Source organism: Mustela lutreola, chromosome 10 (genome assembly GCF_030435805.1).
Source record: "Mustela lutreola isolate mMusLut2 chromosome 10, mMusLut2.pri, whole genome shotgun sequence".
Classification (NCBI taxonomy): domain Eukaryota; kingdom Metazoa; phylum Chordata; class Mammalia; order Carnivora; family Mustelidae; genus Mustela; species Mustela lutreola.
In genome coordinates, this window is record NC_081299.1 from 72,274,088 (window position 1) to 72,288,224 (window position 14,137).

General features: G+C 34.5%; 1 protein-coding gene across 2 annotated transcripts in view; it reads right to left on the bottom strand.

Annotated features, from left to right (window-relative positions):
* Positions 1-14,137, bottom strand: part of COL24A1 (collagen type XXIV alpha 1 chain) — a 402,120-nt gene that overhangs the window by 159,059 nt on the left and 228,924 nt on the right. For both annotated transcript variants that reach the window (XM_059136719.1, XM_059136718.1), the window contains exons 26-31: positions 13,033-13,086; positions 11,775-11,828; positions 10,379-10,432; positions 1,899-1,952; positions 1,566-1,610; positions 1,401-1,445 (exon numbers count right to left, since the gene is read on the bottom strand). In XM_059136719.1, the coding sequence (XP_058992702.1) occupies positions 1,401-1,445; positions 1,566-1,610; positions 1,899-1,952; positions 10,379-10,432; positions 11,775-11,828; positions 13,033-13,086 (306 nt within the window). The remainder of the gene's footprint in view (positions 1-1,400; positions 1,446-1,565; positions 1,611-1,898; positions 1,953-10,378; positions 10,433-11,774; positions 11,829-13,032; positions 13,087-14,137) is intronic.

Consider the following 14,137-nt stretch of genomic DNA (forward strand, 5'->3'; position numbering starts at 1 on the left):
AACATATAATGTATTATCAGCCCAGGGGTACAGGTCTGTGAATCACCAGATTTACACACTTCATAGCACTCTCCATAGCACATACCTTCCTGAAAGTAAAATTCTAAGGAATGTCAACAATATGAGTAAGTAATTTTACTTCTCTAGGCCTCCTTTCTCTACAGTAAAGAATGACCATGATGAGCTTGGAAATTTTCTACTCATTGCCACGTATTTTAACAATGCAGCAAAGTGAAAAGAATATACAGAAACACCATTTGCATTGATATAACAGAAACCCAGATGATGAATATTAATACTCAAAGAATTTGTGGGGGGAATGACTTCAATGGATAACATTGTCACAGACAAATTCTTTCCCTGGATGTAGTCATTTTTCTCCTTCAGGTCTCCGGTATTTGAGATTTGACCACTGTCAAATATAACGCCGTTATGGGAAACAACAGGCAGGGGGCAGCAGATTTCAAAGAGGAACAAGTAAACAGTGACAACTATAATAGCAGAAAAAAACATTTTTCTCTTATCTTTTTCTGATTCTTCAGTTGCCGTCTATTTAAATTATTATTTAATTTTATAACTTTAAATTGTATATATAGATATGTATATAATAAAGCAAGATGTCACTACAAATTATAAAAATTATGATTCTAAATAAAAATACATGAGATGTACGAAAGCTCAGACAATTAAACTTATGTATTCAAAATTTTATATAATGTACTAACGTGTGTATACATATGCATATGTGTATCTTTTTGTGTGTGTGAGTTTTTTTTTAAAAGTATTTCTTCCCTTCATTGGGGAGAAATACTTATTAAAAAAAAAAAGAAAAAGATACATATATGCATATCTTTTTTAGCTGACAATCTTCTGCTTGTTTCTGCACTATGGCCATAAAAAAGAACTTGTTGCCATTCAGGGGAAAAAATTGTATACTTCTGAAAAGATGTTTTGATAGTAGGAGAATATCTAGCATTGTGTAATATTAAAAATTCTTAGAGCAGTGGCATGGAAAAGCATGGTGACACACACAGAACCACATTCCAAGGGTCCAAAGAATATTCCAACAGAATTAAAATGAAAGTAGGCAAGAAATTCCTTGTTATGTTAGCTTTATTCATATTCCATTATATTTATATAATATCACACCATTTAATTATAAGATGGATTTTATAGAAAAACTAATTATACCAGGGTAGAGTATAACCATCAGCTTATAAACAGGTAGCACAAGGGCCTAAAATGATTAAGCAGCTTGCACAAATAACCCGTCCACCTAAAGACTGAAGGAGGAAAAGAACTAGTACTCTTTCAGTCTAATGTACTGATAACAACAATAGTTGTGCCAGAGAATAAAACGGAAAAAATTTATTCTAGCTTAATTATTCTTTATTACTTACTGGTTTCCCTTGAACTCCTCTCTCTCCAGGGTTTCCAGTCTTACCCTACACAAGGAAGAAAATGTGTGAGTCCCCTAGCTCCTTCACCAAATATTAACCACACACCAAGAAAAACAGGGAAGATTTTATCTATTTATCTTTAATGTAAAATGTTTTACTACTTACAATAAGACCATAGGGCCCTCTTTTTCCTTGATCTCCTTTTTCACCCTAACAAAGTATCAGTACCAGAGGAGTTAATAGGAATATGGATTATGGTTTTACACGTGCTAGCATATACTGACATACAAGAAAATAAGACATCAAGTATATAATTCAAGATTCAAAAGAAAGTATTTGTCTGTGTAGAGTAAAAATTTTATGTATGTTTCATATGTTTACTAAGAGAAAATTTAGAACTACACTTTCGTAAGAAAATATAACAGTTTTAAATCAGGTAGAACACCTATGGGCTCAAAAAAACATAATGCGTATGAAATGAAAAAAATCAGTATTTACCTTGGCACCTTGTATACCTTGTTCCCCTAAGAGACCGTCTGGTCCTCTTGGTCCCTAGGGATGGAAAAAGTTCTATTGTTAATTTGAAATGTTATTATTATTATTGTTTACTGTTATACATCCTCACAAATGAACAGACTGTTCTTGACAAATTCCTCTGCTTCCTTCTATACCATGACCACAGAAAAGGATACAGCCGGATACATGGATGAACCTATTTGTTGTGTTTTTTTTTTTTAAGATTTTATTTATTTATTTGACAGACAGAGATCACAAGTAGGCAGAGAGGCAGGCAGAGAGAGAGGAGGAAGCAGGCTCCCCGCTGAGCAGAGAGCCCGACGCGGGGCTCGATCCCAGAACCCTGAGATCATGACCTGAGCCGAAGGCAGAGGCTTTAACCCACTGAGCCACCCAGGCACCTCAAGACATGGCATTTTTAGGGCTAAAAGGATTCAAAGGAGGAAGAGAACTTTCACATGTCTATATAAGGAATAAAGGTATCATTTTGACAATTGGAGATCATGCTCTAAAAGGAACTCTGGACAGAGGGATAGGATAAGAAAAGGGTACAGAGGCAGGAAAGAAGATAACCAAGAAAGAAAAAAGTAGTTTGTTTAGCTGGTTTATTGACTACAAGTAGTATTTCTCAATATTTCTAACTAAGTATTTTCTATATTAAGAAATAATTGTGGAAAGCCTGGGACTTAAAAGGTCAAAGACTGGAGTTTATATTTAAATCAATAGGTAATGAGAAGGAACTGAAGATTTCTTTTTTTCTTTAAGATTTTATTTGTTTGAGAGAGAGAGCCCATGCCTGTGCACTCAAGCAGTGGGGAGGGGCAGAGGGAAAGGGAGAAGTAGACTTCTCGCTGAGCATGGAGCCAGACTCAGGGATCTGGGCCTCTGGGATGATGACCTGAGCCGAAGGCAGATACTTAACCAACTGAGTTACCCAGGTGCCCCTAGAAGGCACTGAAGATTTCTATACAGAATAGTGATACAAATTTCCCAGCACAACAGGCTCCTTCTCTTTTCTCCCACCTGAGGTCAGTTTGGTTTAGCTTTATATTCTTACTGCTTACTGTAATAGGACTCTTTTCCTGGGTGTTCTTATGATACTGCATTCCCTGATCCTCTTAGGCACATTCAGGGTATTAGAGAGAAGGTTCACACTCCATGAGATCTGTAGCTCTACTGGTCATACTAAAGTTAAAGCCATAGCTCTAGCTCTTCAATCTCAGTTTGTATTGAAGGTACTCAAGGACCTGGCCCTACCTTCTTTGTCCTATTTTCCCATGGAAGACTATCAAGCTGAGTTTCAGTCTTATTGTGTAGAACGTTGACTGTCAAGTTGAGGAATATGGATTCAATTTAGTAGGTAAGAGAGTGCTATTCATTTAATAAACATTTGCTGAGTGCCTATTGTAAGCCAGCCATTACTTGAGGCACAGAAGATACAGTGGGGAGAAGAGACACATCCCTGAACTCATAAGCAATCAAATAAATACCTAAAACTATAAAATGACAGTGAGTAGTCAAATGTAATGAAGTAAATAAAGGAGCTTAAGGGATTAGAGAGAATTCAAGATGGGGAGCCCTATTTTAGAGAGGGTAGTCGAGAAGCCTCTCTAAAATGGCATATAGGCAAGATCATTCTGACAGAAGAATCTACAAAGGTCCTGAGATAGGCACATGCTTGGAATGATTGACAGTTAAGTAACTGAAGAAAAAAACAGGAACAGTTATTAAAGGATGACTTTGAAGTTTTAAGTGCAAAGATCCCTCAGGACCTCATTCTAAACATAATCTTCACCTTAAAAATTCAGCAGCCTATATTGATTCTCTTTCTCTGTCACCTTATAAGCCCATTCTCCTCTTTCTGCCCTGTAAGAAAATACTTTAAAAAATTTTTTGGAGTTATAACAGAAGGTGGCTGAAGGAGTATGAAAAGGAATGAGTGTTGTCCAGTGACAGATGGCAGCTACTCTTGTGATGAGCATAGCATAACCTAGGAAGTTGTTAAATCAGTATGTTGTACACCTGAAACTAATGTAAGATTGTGGGTCAACTATACTTCAATTAAAAAAAAAAAAGGGAATAGATGATCAACATTCTTATCAACACAGCAGAAAACAAGTGAGATCTAGACTGAAAATGTGTCCACAGGGAATTAGGCACTTAACACTTTTGAACCTGAAATCTCTATCTTGCTTGGATATTTTATGATAATAATTAGTAGAGTGATGACAGCATTAATAGCAAACAAACTGGAAGCGTAGGCTTGCTTGGGTGGAGAGGGAGAATGAAGCGAACACAAGGAATGTGATTCTAAACGATCAACCACAATGAGGCAGGTATCTCCAAGGCTAGTGCTAGAGAGTGCAAAGTCATTCTGTCTAGGTTTACTTTTTTTTTAATTTTTAAATTTCTTTTAGATTTTATTTATTTATTTGACAGAGAGAGAGCGCGCACGAGAGGGAGCGAGCGCGAAAGAGCACCAACAGAGGATACTGTAGGCAGAAGGAGGGAGAGAAGCAGAGTCCCTGCTGAACACAGAGCCTGATGCAGGGCTTGATCCCAGAACCCATGACCAAAGGCAGACACTTAACTGACTGAGCCACCCAGGTGCCCACATTCTGTCGAGGTTAAAATGGTAGCATCGAGGGGCACCTGGGTGGCTCAGTGGGTTAAAGCCTCTGCATTCAGCTTAGGTCATGATCCCAGGGTCCTCGGATCGAGCCCGAAATCGGGCTCCCTGCTCAGCGGGAGCCTTCTTCTGCCTCTCTCTGCCTGCCTCTCTGCCTACTTGGCATCTCTGTCTGTCAAATAAATAAAATCTTAAAAAAAAAAAAAAAAGATTGTTTGGTCTAAAGATGGCAAGTATCTTTTCTTATATAAAATCAGATTAAGTGGCTTCCCGGATACATACATAGAAAAGACTGAGTCTAGGTCAGGAGGAAGATCTCAAAATCAACTGCCAGTTTCTGCTTCTGAATATAAATCACCTAGTGTTCAAGGCTGAACTAGTGCAAACTCTGCTTTTTTCTGTTTTTTTAATATGAAGAAACGGAAGCCTGCAGATATAAGCTGCCTGATTCATATGATGTCTAAATGTATAAAGACTTTAAATAATTATGCTTTATTAAGTTTATGATATTTTTTCAAATGTTAGAAAGAAGAAAAGGTTAATCCTGTTAACAAGTGAATTTAGATTGCAAAGGGGACCTGAAGTTTAGGGGATGTTTATAAAATGGATATGAAACATTTATAATTAAAGTGCTGATTGGCATTATAACTGAAAGGAGCTCCCTTTTTTGCTCTAAGTATAGCAATTGCATTAATTAAAGGCAATAAAACCTAAGGTTGCTGGTTAAGAGGTTAAGGCTGAAAGAACTCTAAGGAAGCTTAATGCTCTCTATGTTTCAGTTAAGGCTAAACAAGCTCTAAGACAGACCAACAGCATTAAAACAGGCATCTAATTGGGCATTAAGTTATTTTTTTTTAATATCTGCTTTAAAATATCTGATTATCAGGGCACCTGGGTAGCTCAGTCAGTTAAGTCTCTGATTCTTGATTTTGGCTCAGGTCATGATCTCAGGATTGTGAGACTGAGATCTGTGTTGGCTTCCATGCTGGGCGTGCAGCCTGCTTCAGATTCTCTTTCCTTCTCCTTCTGCCCCTTCCCCCAACTCATGCACACGTGAACTCAATAAATAAAATAAAATAAATTAAATATCCAATTATCTATAAAGCTGTTGGAGAATGTATGCTAGCTAAATTAAAAATCTGATCTTTTCCTCATCATCTGTAAGAAAAGTTAAAGTTTGCTATGATAAGTGGCTATTAGTAGGTTCTAAAAACTGGAATAAAGTCTGGTACCTCAACTATATAAATTAAGCATATTTCATAAAATAAGAAGAACTTGAATTATAGGTAATAGTCTTAAAGAATTAGCAAAATTCCTGAATAGTCACATAATCCTAGAAGTATCAGATGATAGGAGACAAAACCACTACTGTATATAAATTCTACAATTTTAAAAAAATTATCATTAACACTAATATAAACTGCATACTAGCTTATGTAGGAAGCTTTTATGAAAATTACAAGTCCATCTCTATAATGCTTATAATCAGTTTTAAAGAGCTGAAGCATCTATGAAAAAGAAACAACCCTTATTCACAGAACAAATGTCCTTCTAACTTGGATTCAGTATGTTTCTATTTCCTTTTAACCACATCCATCTTCGCTTGACCCTTCTGTTAATTTAAAATTACCCAGATGCCTAACTAAGTATGTCTAGCAGTCTGCTCTGGCTATCGATTGATACCGCTGGGACAAAACTTTCCCTTAGACAGAAACTATTATCTGTGATTTTGTGGGAAAAAAAAATCATTTCATTCTACTCTTGTTATAAACTTTTTCAGGAGAAGAAACCACACAAAAAGTTCTTCTCTTATACTTGGTGTACTCTAGGTGGTACTCACATTGAATCTAAATGCAATGGCTGGTTTCCCAATATGGTATGCATTTCCTCGAAGAAGCCACAATTTAGAATTTTTATGGTCATATCCAGTTTCCATCTTGCATACAGAAATCTTAAAACATTTCTAATACAGTTATTTCAATCTTTTTTCCTCATTTAAATATTAAGTAGCATAGAATAAAAAATTACTCAGTTGTATGCCTCTATACCCTCCTTCCTGAGAAAGGGTACAAAATCTGAATTTGTCTAATGATCGAAGGCACAATCCATGGGCAAGAAAAGAGATGTTAACTTTGCTCAGTGGGTCATCTCTCCTGTCAGGGAAGCTGGAGATAGGACACAGAAGCACATACTGGAAAGACACCAAAGGATGAGTTACCTAGCCCCAGTGAGTTAAATGTGTGCATGAGGGACAGCAAGTAAAGTTGTGCCAATTCCTAGTGACCCCCAAATGCTAAGCCATCATCTTACTGGTACTGCAGTAGAGAATCTGCTAGCCTGTATTTTCTATATGGTGGATGTGATTGTATATATTATATTGATTAGCTGTGGCATAATAAATTGTATTACTACACTTAAATGACTGTTCTTCAGCCAAACTTGGCAGGTAAAAAAAAAAAAAAAAGCTTAGAGTATGTAGGATAAATAATAATACTTTAAATTCATGCCAAATCTCCCACCTAGGAATCTCAAACCATAGGAATAATACTTTCAGCCAATCCTGCTCTTTTTCAGCTATGTAAGAAGTAGGATTATACAACCTTCACAAAGCAGGTGAGACAAATATTCAATATATTAATTTGTTTAAGTTGTTTGCTGAAATGGCAGACTTTGTTGTTTGCCTGAGCTTTTTTTGTCCTCTGGAAAAGTACCAATGTTGTACAATATTTCAAAAGCCACTGGGCTGTAACTAATTGAATAGTAAAACCCATGTGGTCCAGATCTGAAAGATCATTACTCTTGAATCCTCCATGGTATGAGGAGAATGCTTGACAAATGATAAGAAACCAGTAAATGTTAGACAGTTGAGTGACAGACGGATGGGCACGCAGACCCCTAGGAGAATGTCCTGTTATTGATGATGTTCACATGGCCATGTGATAACAATGGAAGTCACAGGTAAAACAGTAATAAGCACTAGTTCCATAATGATAATTCTCGGTGCGATCTCCAGGTCAATGTGTGTAGGGTACAGCTTCCTTTCCAGTGTACTGTGACACAGTTGTATGTCATGAAGTGTTTACAGATGTGCTGGGAAGATCAACCCCCTCAGCCTTTGGGGTGAGCGGGAAGAGCTGGAGCACAGAAACTTCCAGGTAGATACCTTTCCATTTATCTCTGTGGGTTAGACATGTAGTCTTTTTTTTTTTTAATTGAAAAACACTGGGAAAGATGGACCTAGCATATTGATACCACATGTGTAGGGGAGAACAGATTAAGAAGAAGATAGTAGAAACAGGAAGACATTACGTGACATCTGGGATGGAACTTTATAATAATAAATTCTTAAATATTCTGGTCTTCAGTTCTTTTTGTATTCTCAATGTTCAGAAATTGCCTGAAATATTCTCCTGCAAAGGAAGTGTTTTTGTACTAAACAAAGCCTTTATTTCTAAATCAGATTTCTTTGTTTAGAAAGAACTGAATGAACTTTAGGTAACTGTGAAAAGCCATTTTGGGAGAGAATCAGTAAAATGTATTTGGAGGATAAGAGGAAAACAGACCATTGAAAAGATAACAGTTGAGGACAAAGTGGCAAATCAGAAAAGGATAACGATCTATTTGACTAATGAGTGGGTAAAGAAGATGTGGCGTAGATATACAATGGGATATTACTCAGCCATAAAAAAGAATGAAATCTTGCTATTTGCAATAAGGTAGATGGAACTAGAGCATATTATGCCAGGTGAAATTAGTCCGAGAAAGACAAATATCGTATGATCTCACCTCCATGTGGAATTTAAGAAACAAAACAGATGAACATAGGGGAAGGGAAGGAAAAATAAAAGAAGATAAAAACAGAGAAGGAGGCAAACCACAAGAGACTCTTAACTATAGAGAACAAACAGGTTGCTGGAGGGGAAGGTGGTGGAGGGATGGGTTAACTGGGTGATGAGCATTACGGAGGGTACTTGATGGAAATGGATGGTACTGGATGGTATATATAATTGATGAATCACTAAATTTTACTCCTAAAACTAATACTACACTTTGTTAGTGTTACATTAACAAACTTGAATTTAAAGAACACCTTGGAAGAAAACAAAGGGGAGGGGGAGAGAAGGATAACAATTACCCAGGGATCATGGGGAGTTTAGAAAACCATAGAGCCAATGACCTTTCTGTATGACTTAGGAGAAAACACAAATGGTCCAGGAGAATTCTTTTTTTTCTTTTTTTAAAGATCTTATTTATTTACTTATTTGACAGAGAGAGATCACAAGTAGGCAGGAGAGGCAGGCAGAGTGGGGGGTGGGGAAGCAGGCTCACCGCTGAGCAGAGAGCCTGATGTGGGGCTCGAGCCCAGGACCCTGGGATCATGATCAGAGCCAAAGGCATTAACCCACTGAGCCACACAGGTGCCCGGTTCAGGAGAATTCTTGTTTAGTTAGGTACATGGCTTCTATAAGACCTCAATTACTTAATTAACAAAAGGCAAAACATTAACAAAAAGTATTTCCGCTTTTTTTCAACTGCATAAAACTGGTTGAACTTTCTCACTTTGAATAATACAAAGCTGAATAAACACATTGGAGCTGATGAAGTACTGAATGCTGGCAAGGTACAGACCACTAAATGAATAAATTATTATTTTAAATTTCACTTGGGCTAAAATAGAAATGGCCATCAGGATTATTCGTAGATTGTAAATCTATAACCCAGTGAGGAAAAGAGTTTTTCAGAAAAGAAATAATAATAAAGACAAATTTGCTCTCTTTCATCAATCTTCACTTAAAACACAGGACATGATACTGAAGTTATTACTTCAAACTGGGCATTCTTAACACCTTTCTCCCATTTGCCAACTTCAAAAATGAAGTTTTTGTTTTGTTTTTAACTTCTGTTAGTTGGACACCATGTTCTTAGAAGTTAGCCCTAAAAATCAAAGTAAAGCCAAGGGAGAAAGGAGAATTCTTACAACCCACATATTCAGATTTATCAAGAAAAAAAAAAGAAAAACCTCCTTCGTATTCTGTATGGTGTCGAATAAGCACAGGACTGGGAGATAGGCACACTAAGGTTTGAATGCTGGTTTTGTCATTTTTCTCTGTGTGCCTACAGGCATATAGTTAAATTCCCTGAGTTCTGTTTTCCTCAGCTATAATATCTAAGATGATACATCTTCTTCAGGTAGTTCTAAGTATTAAGTAAGGTAACAGATGTAAAGTTGCCTGACATGTAATGGACATGCAGTAAATTGTGGCTCTTATTTCTTCAAAGGAAAAAAAAAAAGGATTTAATGTTTAAAAAACTCAAAGATTGAAAGATTTCTAATTTAATTCTTATATATAATCACCAAACAATGATGATTATATCACTTCTGATTTATATTTAATTAACAGTCATCCTGCATTTGTCTTCATTCCATTTCCTATTGCTCTTATTTTGTCATGTTACTATTCCTTGCTCTGTAAGTCTCTTGGGAGTAGAAAAACAGTTTATTTAAACATCTTCACACTTATAATTCTCCCAAAGAATGGAAATGGAAATTGAGAATGTGAAAGAAGTGTTCTATATGAATTAGTAAAATTTGTAAAACATAAAATGGAAAAGTATGGTTTTATGTGTACAAATGATAACAAGTCACATTTTAATTAATGCAGGTAGTTAGTTCATCTAATATAATGAAAACAAGGAAAAAGCCAACAATATCTAAGCACAATCTGAAGACATAGAGCTATTTTTATCGAGCACATCACTATTTGTGAAGTTTTTTTTTTTTTTTTCTATTTAGGTTAATGTATTAGATTACTTCTTCCATTAGATAACTTACTCTTTGTCCTTTAGGACCTTGACTCCCAGGTGGTCCTCTTGCCCCCACATGACCCTACTCATTGAAAATTTAAAAATCAGTTACAGAAGTCACAGAAATGTTAGCAAAATAGCAAAATATGACATGTAATTCTCCTTGGGAATTCTTAAAATAAAATTGATTAATCTCCTTTAAAATTTGCTTTATTTATGAAATAAATGCCATACTTCCCTCCCCCCATTATTCTGCTATTCTTCCCTTTCCAGGTATTCCAACTAGTTTTCAGGAGGAACCAACCCATGGAGTGACAGTGAAAAGAGAAAAATAAATAGCCATTCAGCCAGTCTGACTAGTTTAATCAGCTTGGTCCATCAAAAAAGCAATGGCTGTTGCTGAAAGATTTCTTTCTCATTATTCTAGATGTTAATGATAATTACAAGAGTAATAGAGTTTTTTTCCTGTTACAATGAAAATGTCACAAATTACACCAAATACGTCACAAATAGATGTAATGAAGATTTAGTTGTCTACTTATTACTAAGTCAATTACAATGAGTTTTTTAGACTTGATAGTTTTTCATAAAGACTTAATTATAAAATAAAATCTATTTATTTATATGACATTAGGTAGATAAAAACAGTGAACTTTTATAGGATTGAAGATTTATTTATTATCTTATGTGAGTAAAAAGATTGGCAATCATACCAATCTACAGTTTGGCAACTGTACCAATCTCAGTCTTCCTAATTTTAGAAGTTAATAACATGCCTATCAAAGTACTGGAAAGCCAAGGCTTTCTTCAAAACAAGAGCTTCACAAAACAGCATAAACCATTTCTGATAACAGTTCTATTTAGGGGATTATTAAAGCTTATCTTTTTCATATTTAAGTTGATAATAATGACCAAATTTTGATAAGCAAATTTATTTCTTGGAGTCAAGATTTGATTACCTTTCTCTATATAATAAATGGAGTATTTTCAAAACTCAAGTTTTGGTCAATAAAGATATATTTTTTTTCTGACTTTTATCTGGTCATTTGAGAATACTTCTAAATTTCTAAGAAAAATATTGTAACTTATTTATGTTTTGTTTATCCATGCTCGCATGTACACTTGATTACTGACTCTGTTTTCTTATATGTGGTTTTTCAAAAGAAAGTTTAAATTTCTTTTTGTTTTAGGCTACACAATTATACTGATTATTAAAAGTAAATAATATAGCAAGTAGCGGTGAGAAAGTTTAAGATACCATGAAATATTCTAGAGTGTTTTACATTGAATGAAGAGAGAAGTAGCCTCCATCAGTTTATACATTACTTATTTTGCCTAAGAATAAGAAGTTTTTTTTAATTAAATAAATCATAGATTTAAATTTAAATAGACATTGAAGAAGGGAATATAAAGACTTTACTCACTGGTAATCCCAGTGGACCAATGGGTCCTGGATCCCCAGGAGGACCTGGATATCCCTATAATTTGAGTAAATATGAAAGACATAAAGTTTCTATCATATCTGATTATTTCCATTGAAGACAAACCAGTAAATTATAAATAGTAGTAAAAGTGATAATGTAAATAAGATCTCTCTTTCCTATCCAATATATAAAAGGTAATGGGAAATGTACTACAGTTAGAAATAAGACATGATTATACAGAAGCTGTATATCCTTTTTTTAGTAACTCTGCCTAGAAAAGAAATTTGCTAACCAGAATCACATATTATAACCTATTGAGAAGAGAATATTCATCTTATCTTTCTGTAGGTTTTGTTATGTTATGAATAGATACTATATTATCTAGATTATGAAGCCTTTTCATTGTCAGAGGCCAGAGAATTCTGTAATTAAGGAATGTGAATGTGTATAAATACTCTAGAGCTTGTTAAATTTTAGAAGGAACACACCCTTTACAGCATAATTACTAATTCAGAGAATCTCTTAGTAGATAATAGTTCCTGATATTGATTAACCTAATGGATCTACTAAATTTCTTAGTTTACAGCAACTGGACATAGCTAAAAAAAAAAAAAAAATTTACAGAGTTTTGCTGATACAACAGAAGTTAAAACTAAAGAAAAACTTATGTAAAATAAATTTGTAGACAGTCTTATGTGCCACCAGATCTATTACAATATATTTTCTGAAGTAAGATTCTTTCATTGATATTTTTTTGTTCTCATTCCTATCATGTTTAGAAACTACTTAATAAACTAAAAAAATACAATCTATATATAATAGTTGTCAGCTATTACTACCTTAAAGATGCAAGATAGGTAAGATGAATTCTGGATTCTGATGTTTCACATATCAAAAATTACATCAGGACCACAAACGCATGGAAGAGTGACAGTGGTGATATGTGCTATAGAAACTATAAGCTATAAAAGAAAAGTAGAGCCCTCGTCATATTCTTTTTTCATTCATTTCACTAATTTATGGTGGCTTAATTCTTCTCTTAAATCTATAGAGTCATTTGACCAAGTCATCTGATTTTTCATGCTTTGCAATAGCAATCAGCATTTGAAAGGTAAACTGTTTAAAGGAAAGGAAAATTCAAATGGAAATATACTGTAAAATAAACACTTTTCACTTATTTAAATTTCACTCAAGGTAATTCCACTTCTGGAATTATGATGTTCTTTGGAAACATATATTTCAAATCAATGACTCTTACCATAACACCCTTTTCTCCTTGGGGACCTAGTGGACCTGGACTTCCCCGTTCTCCCTTTTAAAACAAAGATAAAAGAAAAATATTGAGGCAAGTTAATCAGTCAAGACTGAGATAAGCCTTGACAGGAAAATTGTCAGACTCATATCTTACATGCACATATCATCCTAACTGCCAATACTTTTTAATTTACAAATTGTATATTTTTACCTTAAAGTTGCTATACTTCTAATATAATAAAAATCCTCAAAATATATTTCAAGAGATAAAATACTAAAAATATTTTTATAAGTAAAAATGCTTGTCATTTTGAGGCATATAAAATAGGAGGATAGTAAAAGTATCAAAACATATTTTAAGAATTAACTAATTCCTATAACCATTGAACAAAATTTTATTTATGTAATCTGTCTACCACAAGTATAATTATGATAATCAAATATGCCATAGTACATTGAAAGAATTAAACTGATTCACATTAAAATTCCTAGGATTAGTATAGAGCATTCGACCTTGCACAGAAAAAAAAAGTCAGAATAAAAAAAATTACAAATCTAAGTTTTTAAAATGAGCTTATTTTATACTTGTTAAATTGTTAATAAAAAATAAATAAGTATACATATTAAGCACTTTCAATGTACTGAGAGTTGGAGAGCTATAACAGAAATTTGGCTTAGAGTCTACTCTCAAGTATTTGAAGACATGACGTTAAAAAAGGTCAATCAATTAGAGGACAATTAAATTGTAAATTGTGTGGTGCTTATTCTAAGTCCAGGAAGGAAAGAAATCAGGAAGGATCAGAGGAATCTGAGAAGACTTTATGGAGGAGATGAGACTTTGAGTCCTACAGTCTGGCTTTGAATAAACAGAGGGAAACAGAGAGAATACTCAAGCTAAAAAAACAAAACAGTAAGAACAGGAATAAGAAAAGTATGTAATATAGGAGAGGGGAGAGAGAAAGGTTTATATTGGAGACTATTAGAAAATGTGTTAGATGAACTGATTAAGCCAAAATTATGTACTACTTTGACAGCAAAGTAGAGGACCCAAAGTAATTGAGTCAACAGTAGGGAGCCAATGACGGTTTTTCAAAATGTTTCAGATGACC